At 39.1% G+C, this 12,644-nt stretch overlaps 1 protein-coding gene across 2 annotated transcripts; it reads right to left on the bottom strand.

Moving 5' to 3' along the window:
- Positions 1–2: 2 nt before the first annotated feature.
- Positions 3–12,615, bottom strand: LOC145495895 (solute carrier organic anion transporter family member 4A1-like). 2 transcript variants are annotated; one of them, XM_081475494.1, is made up of 7 exons: positions 11,898–12,615; positions 10,628–11,455; positions 8,767–9,335; positions 7,621–7,777; positions 6,946–7,109; positions 6,207–6,395; positions 3–5,035 (listed from the first exon to the last, which is right to left on the bottom strand). In XM_081475494.1, exons 2-7 carry the CDS (start codon positions 11,336–11,338, stop codon positions 4,771–4,773), a joined length of 2,055 nt encoding a protein of 684 aa, XP_081331620.1. In that variant the 5' UTR covers positions 11,339–11,455; positions 11,898–12,615; the 3' UTR covers positions 3–4,770. The 2 variants fall into 2 exon arrangements, with proteins under 2 accessions (XP_081331620.1, XP_081331619.1); XM_081475493.1 differs by having other exon boundaries at positions 10,628–12,615.
- Between the last annotated feature and the right edge of the window lie 29 nt (positions 12,616–12,644).

The following is a 12,644-nucleotide window of genomic DNA, read 5'->3' as shown; positions in this document are numbered from 1 at the left end:
TTTCCTTTTTTTAGCAAGTTTCTAGTTTGAAGTTTCATCCATAATTAAGTTGAAAATATTTTCAGAACTTAACAAAACATTACCAACTGTGTTGTACTTCTAGTCTTAAGGTCTACCAAACTTTAAATGATTGATGACAAGTCATGTAATGTTGGATATCCAATGTTATTATATGGCAAGGTAGTCTTGAGGTAAATACCAGCGTTCTGTGTGGTACTTTCTTGGTCAGGATTTTGCCACGTGGACCATTTCTATGGAAACAGTCATAAACCATGTATTTATTGTTTTTGAGTGCTAAAATAAAAATACAATTACAAACCAAACAGGAATTAGAAAAACAAATGCGACAACTGTATACACCAGGGGCCCATTTCTCAAAGGTCCCAAAAAAGTTTTCACACCCAGGAAGCTGTAGCAAAATCTCAAACCATATGATTGCAGAGCTGTTTTATTCACGTAGTCCTAATGTAAACAGAGGTTTCATTCCTTAAAAGAAGTTTCAGGTGTATAGACCTCTCTGTCTTACATACCGATTAACTAAAAATGGCTTTTCGGGCCCGAAAAGTTGCTGGGTCTTTCAAGAAACACTGGCCCCAGGCCTGTACACGAGAGAAATATTATAAGAATTTTGACAAAATGCAAGTGAAATTATTTCTTAATTTCACAAGTATATCATTTGATTACCTTTTAATCTCTCTTCAGTTCCCCAGGTCAGGGTTTGGGCCAAACCTTTTAATATCATGGGTGACAAAATTACACTTACGATAGTGGGTTTTTAGATTTGTTTGCTGTATTGAGAAATTTCGTGCCAAATGTTGCCGTGGCCGATTTTGTAATTTCACATGTGAAAATAAATTAACGCTGAAACTTTGTGCCAAAATTAAGGTGTTTGTTGTCACCCATGATATTACAACGTAAACTACCCAACTGTTACTAGAATGGGCCATGACAAACACTGCTTGTATAGCTCTGGTGATACACATTTCAGACGAGAAATGAAGTAATGCCTCCCCCGAGAAGACCACCATACCACAGGGACAGGGGTGCTTGTCAGAAATTTTGAAAAGAACCTCTAAGGTGCCTAGATCTTGTTTTGTGGGTGTTGCTTGAAATGCTTTTCACCCCTAAGAGGTACAAGTTCTAGAACAACACACAATCTCCTGCCATACTCCTGACTCTATACCTTTTTGGGTACCGAGTTAAAAACCTTTCGAGGCTGAACACCCTTAGAGGTACCAAAACCGCGTTTTTTAATCCCTTTAAGGTATGACCAGCACCCCATCCATTTTTATCATGGGAGTTCCCCCCCCCCCCTCCCCAGGGTAAAAACATGAGTTTACTGGGACTGACTCTGGGTGCCAAACAGATGCTCATTTGACATGAATTACAGTTTCCCTTGTGTGTGTTGATAATGGTCACAGGTACAAATCATACTGTATAGCCAGGGTTTGATGCGAGAAATGTCGGTTCAGCTTAACTCACTGGGTGACAGTCTCTTGAGGTAGGCTCCCATGTGCACAGGGGACTTTTGGTAGAGGGTATTAACTCACTGGAATATTTCAAGCTTCACACAGTGGGGCTAACTGGACATATTGTGAGAGGATCCCAAAGACCGATAAGTTCAGATTGTAAAGAGTAACTGTTGTACTTATTTTCTTATTGTGTAGTTCCAGAAAATATCCATACCTCCCCCACAGAAGGGAGTTTTTCTAAGTCCCCCCCCCCCTCCACCCCTCTGGAAATTCCAATTGAACTTCATACATTTCTTTAAATTTTTAGGTCTTACAGAACCCCCCACACCCCAGGAAATTCCAATCCCTTCTGTGGGGGGAGCATGGATGTTTTCTGGAACTGAACATTGCTGAAGTGCTTTAAAAGAGACTAGAAGAATTCAGTTGCACAGGACTAAGACAAGACTTTAGTTAGTGATGACAAAATAAGACTTCACAAAACACTTGTAATCTTTTATTTCAAGGTGATAGCGTAATAATGCTTGCATTGCATACTTACAACGTATGTAATTAAGGTAGAAAATGTTGTCACAGTATTGGCTGTTATGCCACTTACTTTACCTAGTTTAGAACAATAGACAACAAGCTTGTGCCACAGTGAAGCCGCCATTAGCTGATGAAAATAAATAATCAGCTAAATGGTTCTGTCTTAGTTCTTCCTCTCTTCCAAGACTTCACTCGTTTAAGGGCCCATTAACCGATTAATGTGCGCGCTCGGGCGCGTTGCTAAGGAGGTGAAATTTCACTTCCGGTTACTTACGTCAGCCTGAGCGCGGAAAATAAAAATAACTTAATAACTTCCAAATTCGTTCACATTTTAGATGTTTTTCTTTGTGTTTCACAAAATGCAAAGTAAAAAAAGTACAAGCGAAGAGAAAATAAGACAAAGACAGAAAAACAAGAGCAATAGAAAGAGAAAAACTAACTCCGTGTGGCTGTGTTTGATCTTACCGAAGTGTGCTGGTAGTATAGTGTCAATTGCGCACGTGCTGATAGGGTAACTTCCAATATAAATCGGGCGTACTTCCGGTTTCTTTAAATGCTAAATGAAAGGCGGTTTTTCCTTAAATCCAGCCTTTCTTGACAGATTTCGATTAAAGCCAACGTTGGAAACATAGCTATGCATTCCTTTTTCAAAATCATGCTTTTTTTCAGAAAATTACGAAATTTTTAATATTTTGAAATTCTCTCAAAATCTGACCTTTTAGAAGTGAAACAAAATCTATGCATAGTGTGATGAGGATTTAAATTAAAATATTAAATCAATGAAAAAAATTCTGATAAAGTAATTTGCCTAGGAGCCTTTGAGTTTTTTCAGTATTAGTCACATGACCATGGGCGTGGCCTGATGACATCATCACTAGTGTTGCTGATTATGAAAAAGTCAAAACTCATGAAAATAACTCTGAACTAACTAAAAATGATGCAGTTATATAAGAATAAATTTTCCCTAGCAACGGCTTGAAAAGATCAGTTAATGGGCCCTTAATATAAGGGAATCACAATTAGTTCTACCAGACAGGAGTCATGAGAATCTGCCAAACCCAATCCCTTTCCTACACTGTGGGGTAATCTACACTGGATCACAACCAATGAGTGAGCCCTGTAATATTGATTGACATGTATAAAGTTAACTATATGAAGGCAAGTGTTATGCCATGCATTAGATGTAAATATACCCGAAACAAAACATGGAGACAGCAGCCTGCACTGTCTCCATATGTAACAGTCTACTAACAATAATTACAGCCAACTCCCTTATTTAGAGCCAATGCATATCAAACCAACTACAGCCATACTGCCGCACTGAGAGAAGCAAATCCTGAAAGGAGAAAAGGTCTTTAAGTAGAGAACATCATCATATGTCTGGCCAGGGAGGGACTCTCTACATGCCAGGGAAATGGATAATTGTCACACTGTAGCGACCTTGAAAGTGCATGTTTCTGGTGACCCGGGGAGAATACCTCAGTGTAATATCTGCAGCTATGATATCAAGAAGACTGTAAACCAGTGTGTATGAATACAGTATTAATACCAAACTGCAAGCAATCTCTACTCTCCTCCCAAAACTTGGAATTTTGAGCATCAAACTGCAAACTGTTACCGGTAGTATTGCGATGCCCACTTTTTGCACTAAAAGCTAAAAGGGCGTTGACTGCATTAATACTTCTTTCTTTATACGGAATTGAACTGTTATAAAAAAGGGTCATTGAAAGTAGTATAATTATGCAACCAATTACTGGCATTGTCTCTGTGTATGCATAAATATCATTCTACTTTTGTGTACAATATTAGCATTCAAATAAATCAAATTGATTGCATCAAAAAGTAATTTATCAGAAAAATAATCTCGAATTTGATTGAATAACAAAATAATTTTCTGTCAACCACCTGTACTTTTTCAATCTAAACCTTCCCACATAAAAGCATGGTACTTAGAGATTTAGCTATAGCAGCCAGCTGTAACCATGGTAGATAGTTAGCTACTTGAGTACACATTACGGACCTATCACAAAGAAAGATCCACGTGCACACATTTGAATGCAATATGCACAATAACTAATTGTTTCGCTATTAAATAAGTCCATTGGAAACAAGTAGTCCCTAATAATTAGGGACGACTTCAATTATTGATTTAACACAATGGCTAAAATAGCCTTAATGACTCGTGGAATGAATCAATAACCACTGTCAGAGCTGTCATTAAGTTTTGAGTTACCTGTAGCCTTGTTCTCCACACCCGTAGCAAACTCGTTATTTTGTGGATAAATTCTATCAACAACAGGTAATTTCTCCCATGACATCGAGGGAAAATCAAGCATACTCAGCCGTAACAAGTGTTACTGGTTACGGCCCTTAACGACAGCCCTGAATTGGCGACTGTGCTTTATATCAGCATACATTTGCGTAATGATATACAAATCAAAGTGTGCCTTAAAATGTTCTTGCCACTGAAATCATAAGCCCTAAACTTTGCCTAGCTAACATAATAAGCCACTTATAACCCCAAAATAGTTACTGTTAAATACAGTGGATTACCCCATTATACTGGTCACTGACAGGCCACAAAAATCTGGCTGTATTAATGGGCTGGCCAGATAAAAGGGGTTCTTTAAATAAGGAAATGACTGACTGAACTTTTGTTCGGGCCAGGATACAGTGGCAAGAAGGTGGCTGTATGATAAGGTGGTCACAAGGCAGGGTTCCACTGTATAATGTAAACCATTTCAAGTAAAAGAAAAAATGTAAACATAATTATTTATACAGTGGTTACTTTCGGCTCTTCCTTGTAACTGTCCTTCGAATTGGAAACTTTAATAAACTGCGCAACTGGAATAAGCTCTGTCATATCCTTGTGTTCTTTGGGAGTGCTTCCATCCATGATTGTTGTCTGGGATGTGGTTTCTGGGTTTGAGTCACCATTACTCGACTCAGCTACCGGCAGTTTGTAAAATTTCCAAGCAAAGAAAAATGCTACTGCAGATAATAACTTGAAACCACCTCCCACTGCGAACATCAAATACCTATGTGAAAACAGCAATATTCAGTAATTCAATGCAAGTTAAATTATTGCAAAGGCATAAATTGGATGGTCATGGTTCAGTTATTAAGAAAACGCATTTCCTTGTCTCAAAAAGTATAAAGAAGCACACCACCAACCTTGTGGTGGCCTTGCTTACTGCAGTCATCCAAGGGTAAGAAAATCAATGGTGGATGGTCAACAAAAAGGTAAGGTACAACACACAAATAATATGATGTTATTTGATAAGTAAATTATTAAACTCTCTTATATATTATATGGCTAGCTCCGTGAGCAGGCAAGACGAATCAAATCCTGAATGGTGATTGGCTACCTGGGTGGGCAAGACAGCACTATCCTGTCTGCTCGGGACTACCCACTGTGTCTTGCATGAAAAATGTTCCCGAAAGCCATATTAATAATAAATCTTTTATATTGCCCAAGCTTGTTCAGTCAACATGGCTGGATATACTGGCCATTCTTGTACCCAGAGGCCGCACTCCTTTTGGTCAGCACCAAGAATCACGATCTTTGGCTAGACCCGATTTTCTGAGTATGCACAGGGAATTCATTTTGTATTCTCAGCCGATCAGATTTGTCAGATCTGATGGAAAGTCTGTGAATCACGGACTTCTGGTGTTGGACTGACCCAGAGGTTGCGATTCCTGGTGCTGACCAAAGGGAGAGCAGCCTCTGGGGATGAGAATGGATATTGGCCATTGAGTTCTTTTTTGGTGAGTTTACAGACCTAGACTCCATCTTGGTCCACAAACTCACAAAAATATCCAGCCACCTTGCATGGTCAATAACATTATTTATTATATGGCAAGCTCCGCGAGCGGGCAAGATGAATCAAATCCTGCGCTGTGATTGGCTACCCGAGCGGGCAAGATGGGGCTATCTTGCCCGCTCGGGACTACCCGCCGTGTCCCGCAAGAAAAATTTCCCCGAAAGCCATATAATAAATCCTTTATTGACCAAGCTTGTCCGGTCAAGATGGCTGGATATTGGCCTCGTTCTCTTTTTGCGAGTTTATGGACCTCGACTCCGTCTCGGTCCATAAACTCGCAAAAAAAAGAACTTGGCCAATATCCAGCCATCTTGACCTCACACTTGATCAATAACCCATATATATTCAGTGTATAATACAAGATGTTTAGGAACGACTGATTTACCTGAACAAATCAGTGTCATATTCCAGACAATTCCTCTCCGCTCCCTCGTCACAAGGATCCATTTGGTGTAAGCGACACGCTGCGTCAATTACATATCCAAAGATGATTGGTGACGGTATGAACGCCAAAATACGAACAATCAGCTGGTTAATACCAAGCGCAAAAGACCCTTGACTCTCGGGAACACACCTAACAGCAAAAGGAATTATTCAAATATATATAATTTATTATTTGATTTAATTATTATTGATTATCAACCCCATTTATCTTGGCCTTTTTTTCTTCATGAGCCTAGCAGGGGGAAAGGGTACTTTTGTACCCCCTGGTAAGTTTAAAAACATTTGCATAATAATTATGAAATTAAATTAATTAATTAAATTAATTATTGTAATCAAATCGTATATGGTGTGTAAAGCATCCAAACTTGTTTATTTTTAAGCAGTGATCAATGCATGATCTCATATCAAACATGGCGCATGTCTCTGAACACAAAAATTTATTGTCCCGCATAATTTTCAAAATGTCCACCATCTTGAAGTTCCAAATTCTTCATTCAAATAGTTCAGAACAACTGTTAAGATTCAGAGTGCAGTGTAACTTAGTAATCACCATATATACCACCATGCCCCTACTGAACATCAGCTATCAGTAACAATATGAAGTTACTCTAATAGTGTTAATAACAATTAAATTATAAATGAAATCAATATAGCCCAATAAAATTGTACATAGCAATTACCTTAGTGTTGCTGTGGTTGCAGGGATGTTGTTAGAAAATGTAAAAATCATGAGACACAACAAGCAGATCAGGAAAGGAATAAGAGCATTACACTCTGGTTCACAGCCGCTACCTTGAACTCCTTCATTTGATAGGGTCGCAAAACAGCTGCAGTTTTGATAAAGCTGTGGAATAAAAACTTATAAACATTTTATATTTACATGTCCCTTCACACAGAAGGGACATGGGGTTTCAATAAGAATGACTCTTTATCTACTTGCCTTTACCCATTTTTATTGCCTGATTATTACCAGATTCAATTTATAAATAATCTAAACAAGAGGAATCTCAGTTGTCCTGAACAGTCCCCCATTGAAATTGTTATTCTCAACACCTGTCTAGTTGGCAATGCATTGATATTTGAGGACAGGACAGATTTTTATCACGCTTGCATCAAAAAGCTAAAATATTGTCAGAATCTAAATCAAAGTTTACAGTTTTCCTCGAGCTATGCTCTCAGAAAACTGATCACTTCTCGGAACAAACAATGTTTGTGGACAAATATCCAAGCATATTTCTGTGCCAAATGGAGGCTATTATTGAATATATATCTACATGTAACAAACTTTGAAGGATTAAATAATTTAATAAAAAATATTAAATCATACCAAAATAACAAAAAATTAATACCCTTACTTTGTCACCCAGTACATCATCTGCAGAGCAACCCGCATAACAGGGAGAGTAGAACGTTAGCTGATCTTCTTTGGAACAAACTGGTGAATAGTATTTGACGTCGCAGTTACACATGGCATTACAAGATGAAGTAATGTTGACAAGTGATGAACTAGAACTAGAAATAAGAGAAATGACATCAACCAACACCTGAAAAGGTACATTCTTTATGACTGCTTGTGGCAATCTCTGATAACCAAATTGTACCTTAGTTATTTCCCAGCAAATCCATTTTTTTTAAGTCGACAGATTTTTTGTTTGTAAATTGAGACAATAGAGTTCCATCCACTTTAAGTTATTATTTTGGCATTTTAAGGCTTCTTTCTCTATTTTATGTTTTACAAACTTTTAGTTAGGGGGTGATTACATGGTGAATTTCAGCCCAGACTGAAGTTTTGGCCTATTTAGTCAAAGGGGGCAGTGGGGTGAAGGGTTAGATTTCAGTTCAGTTTCTGTCTAAGTTTACCCCTTTCCAAACTACCCTGTTTTTAAACCAACTTTCATTTCACCTGGAGGTTTGAAAAATCAGGTTCTACTGTATTTGATCAACTTCCTGAGTCTGTAAAAAAGATTGCCGTAAATATGTGAATTAGCACCCGGGGCGCTCATTTCAAATTTAAGAGAAGACGGGGCAAGCTTATTCAAGGGAGGCACTTAGCTAGATATGATATGATCGGGTTTTTTGCAATATACATATGTGTCCGTTCCTCTGAAGTCTCAGAAGGATCTTGTCTCTCTTGAAGAACTACATAATATAACCCATTTAGCCAATCTAGGCCTGCTGCACAAGGTTGGTTGGACTTTAGGCAATGAATCAGCAGATCATCACTACCATCTGTTGTGATGGTCAATGCACAATGCTTGAATGAGTTGATGGTCACTTGCTTGTGATTGAACAGTACTCTTCCATTTAATGGGTGGAGTGGAGGGGGTGCTTATTCCAGGGGAGGTGCTTATTTTAAATTCTGGCCAATAAGAGGGGCACTTATTTGAAGGGGGCGCTTATTTGAGGGGAGGCGCTAATTCAAAGATTTACGGTAAGTGACTTCGTTATAAATCAAGTCTTTTGTTTGACAAATGACTGTCTGGTAAACCAGTTTTGAATACCTGTTAATGTATGGATCTGTGACACCCACATATGCTCTGTTAGGGCAACCAAGAAAAAACCCAGCAGTCCATAATGTCGCCAACGAGGCAATGATGAAACAAGCTTTGATTATTTTATCACATGTCCAGTTCATTCTTTTAATAAGATAGCCACCAAACAACATGCCGCCACACCCTCCAGGCACCACTACCAGGCCAGTATATGTACTCGCCAGTCCAGCTGGAATACGAAACTGTGCCTCCACAAATTTTGGCATGAACGTCGAGAATCCCCCAACAGCAAAACCTTCAGCTGCGGCAGCAAGAGACAAAAATACAAAAGTTTTGTTTGTGAGAAGTGCCTTTAATGATGGAAGCAACTGTTTCAATGTGTGTGGCATATTGTGGTCCTCAACAGTGTCTGAACAGGCTTGTTTCTCAGCGCGGATTTCAGGAGTTCCTGGAAGTTCCCTGGGAAATGCAAGCAATGGAAGGCTGACCAACACAGATAACGTGCCACCAACCACATAACCCAGCCACCAGGCGCCAATGAAGTTCGAGTCCTCTGGTGTGAGTTCCACGCCCTGGGGCTGAAACAAAAGATGTGGCGACAGTAGTTATAATCATTGATTACTTTTAAATTATCGTGGCTAAAAGTAAAATCTTGTGCCATGTTGCACTTGAACTTGGGAGCAAGACTGGGTAATGACCCTTAGCAGGGTAACAAAGCTCTGATTTAGATACCTCCCCTTCCAAAAAGATCTCGGTCTATGATAAATTTAACGCTTTACTAAAAGCTGGTTTGTAGCCCACGGCCTGCAACCCATTGCAAGGCCTGTTGCCCACAGGCCAGGCCAGAAGATGTACACTACAGTCTTGAAACTTAACCTTATAAATTCTTGGTTGATTAGACTGGATTTAAGTCTGCAGACTGCATATTAAGCAATTTTCTCAAGTCTAGACTGTCTAATAACATCTTCAACAGTAAAAAGCATGCAAAGAGCCCAGCGATTCTCAGATTTTTCTTTGTTACTAAAAGAACTCAGCTAAATGCAGCACATGCATAGTTAGTCAAAAAAAAAAATTGAGATTGAATGCTGTGAATACCTTTCTCAAAAAATATGTCTATTTCTCAAGAACCACCCATTAGGATTTCAGGAAATTTGTCAAGAAAATGCTTTGAAGAATAAGTAAATGGAGTATCAAAAAAAAAAATGAATATAAACAGAGGAAATTATAGATATTCCAGTTATCCTTCAACAAAGGATAATTAAAAATCTAGGGTTAACACGTGAACATTGTTACAATCTTGTTGTCACACACATGCGTACACATGCATATGATGAAGAAAATCTAATGACTAGAATTTAAAATTGGTTTTGCTCATTTCAGAAAATCTGATTTTCTGAAATGAACAAAACCAATTTTAAAGGCCTGTTTATATTTATCTATGTTGCCATGGCAATGGCAGATATGTCAGCTAAACCATCAAAAAACTAATATTTGTGTTGTTAACTTGCGTCTTGCCATTTTTGGCAACCAAAGGAAAAACATGAATAAAACACGGTATTAAAAACTCTGTGCCACCTTAAGTCAAGTTGTAACGTTTTACTTTAAAGTTATGTTACATTTTGCAACAGAAGTTGCTATACTTTGTCACATTTTGCATTAGCTGTCAAATTTTACAGCATGACAGGGTCACAAATTATGAGTGAAATGATCTTGTTCACTGGACTTTTGTTTGACATCCTGCCAGTAGAGGCGTTCCTCGGACAAGACACAATGTTCTCAGTTCCCGGCGGGCATGGGTCCTACGGGGGGATAGTACGAAGTGCCCGTGTCAAGACCTAAGTCTTATCCGCATGTAAATGAAAATACTTACCTGTTCAATGTCCACATAAATCTTGAGAAATTCCCCTCCAAGCAAAAATCCTACTGCGGGTCCAAACGTGGCAATAGCATACATGATTCCAAGAAACATTCCTGATGTAGAGTGGCGAACATTTTCGTCAATGTAAGCCGTACCCAAAATATACACAGGGGTTGCTCCGACCCCAATAAAAAACTCCGCCAGTACAAAAACGAATATATGATACCAAACAGAACTTCGGCATATTAAGTTCGTTGGAAGAGAATCTATGGAACAAAGGTTTGTTGCACTTGAACCGGGCTCGTACGGGCCTACAAGGAGATGTGGAAGGGCAAATAAAAAGCACCCAATTCCTAAGATAAATGCGCCGATACCGAGCCATTTTGGTTTGTGATGATGGCCGTAGTAGCTGACTAAAACAGCCATGATCGCAGCAGCAATGTCATAGCAGCTCACCACAACCCCAAGCTCGTTAGTCTTCAACGAAAAACGTCTTTCAAGCGAAGAAATAACAACCCCCTGAAACCCAGATACGATCATGCCTTGCGCAAGCACGAACCAGCACTGGAACAGAAGAAACCACCTTGGCTTGGCAAAACGTTGAAGAAAGCTTGGCCTCCAAGACACCAGTCCGCAAGAAGGAGGCTGTTCTTCGGCTTCCAAGTCGTCGGTTAATCTGTGATGGTTTGATAGATTTCCATCCGCCACCGTGTTTTCGCCCATTGTTCACAGTCTTCTTCAATCAGGCCTAGGCGAGTTAACTTAAATCATGCAAGTCCGCAAGCAAGTTATTTACTATAACGTCGCTGATCACTTCTTGAGTAAACATGTCAATCGTTTCTAAAAAAAAGAATGACACGAAGTACCTGGTTAACGAACGTACAATGAAAATATATTGAGATTCCGTGAGATCGGCTTGGCGTATTGAAGCCTTTTATACACACACACTTCGGGCAAAAGTCTTCGTAATATTTGTCAACTCATGCTGCTAAGAATTTGTGTTTGTTTACGCAGGGAGGTTTGCTCGGGGGTACATGCACGTCAACCTCAACCAATGGACACTCAGAATTTAATTTAAAGGCTTAAAACAAAGACGGGACAACATCACACGAACCGAACGTAATCTTCCGCGATCAATTGTAGACAACAGGCTATAAACGCGACGCGGGAAAAAACAGTTGGTGGGAAAACTGAAATTATTTTGGAAATGACATTTATAACACATTTGTATTTTAAAAGTATCAATTCTATCAACTGTAACAGAATGATATTGTTAGCTCACCTTATAACAACACAAGACGCAAATGTACACAAACATGTTGAGATTTCACGAGTAAGCTTGTCGAATGAAACCTGCTGGAATTTGCGCGCCCACAGTTCAGTTTTCAAGAGTCACGTAATAAGCTTTTCTGTCCCTGAAATTAAGTCCCTCGATCCTCATATATTGGACTACGTTGTTTGATTCTATTTCCTACAAAAGGTTTCCAAATAAAACGCTTTGTTCTGCTAGAAGGCCGATGCAAACGGAAATATTTTCAGTGCCTTCAAGCATCTCTCAGTTGGTGATTACAAATATGGGCATCGGAGCGTGACATGACGTAACACCGTCTTAGCTCCTTTGATCTCTCAACTGCGTTCTCTTTTGTTTGGTTGCCTCGGAGGTGCCATTTGCCTGGTATGTCTGATTAAACCCCTTGAAAAATATTCATTTCTGGAGATTAAATGCTCTTGAAGGAATATGGTGGTTTCCCTATATATGACAGCTTGTGACGGGCAGTTGGTACTTGGTGTGGGGAGGGGTGGGGGTTGGGTGTTGGTGAATCATAAATAACTGAAAAAAACTTTCATACCCCCAAAATACAAATTATTTCGTACTTGTTCTGTCATTCAATAAAAAAATCACTTTCTAAGCTTCGGAAAATGAAATAAAGTATGAAAATGTGATTATCTAAATCCCTCCTTTAATGATAAATTAACCGTACGAAGCCAGTAGAATCGACATGTCCGTGTTTTCCAATACCGGCTATCA

The sequence above is a fragment of the Orbicella franksi genome, chromosome 8 (genome assembly GCF_964199315.1).
Source record: "Orbicella franksi chromosome 8, jaOrbFran1.1, whole genome shotgun sequence".
Taxonomy (NCBI): Eukaryota; Metazoa; Cnidaria; class Anthozoa; order Scleractinia; family Merulinidae; genus Orbicella; species Orbicella franksi.
Note: the sequence above shows the minus strand (reverse complement) of the source record. Positions and strands in the feature narration are given on the sequence as shown.

Excerpts from the sequence above, each read along its gene's own strand:
- LOC145495895 (XM_081475493.1), bottom strand. The coding sequence starts at position 11,338 with ATGGGCGAAAACACGGTGGCGGATGGAAATCTATCAAACCATCACAGA. Across the intron at positions 6,396-6,945 it reads GCAACCACAGCAACACTAAG|GTGTGTTCCCGAGAGTCAAG; the intron begins GTAATTGCTATG and ends TTTTGCTGTTAG. Across the intron at positions 5,036-6,206 it reads TATGACACTGATTTGTTCAG|GTATTTGATGTTCGCAGTGG; the intron begins GTAAATCAGTCG and ends GTTTTCACATAG.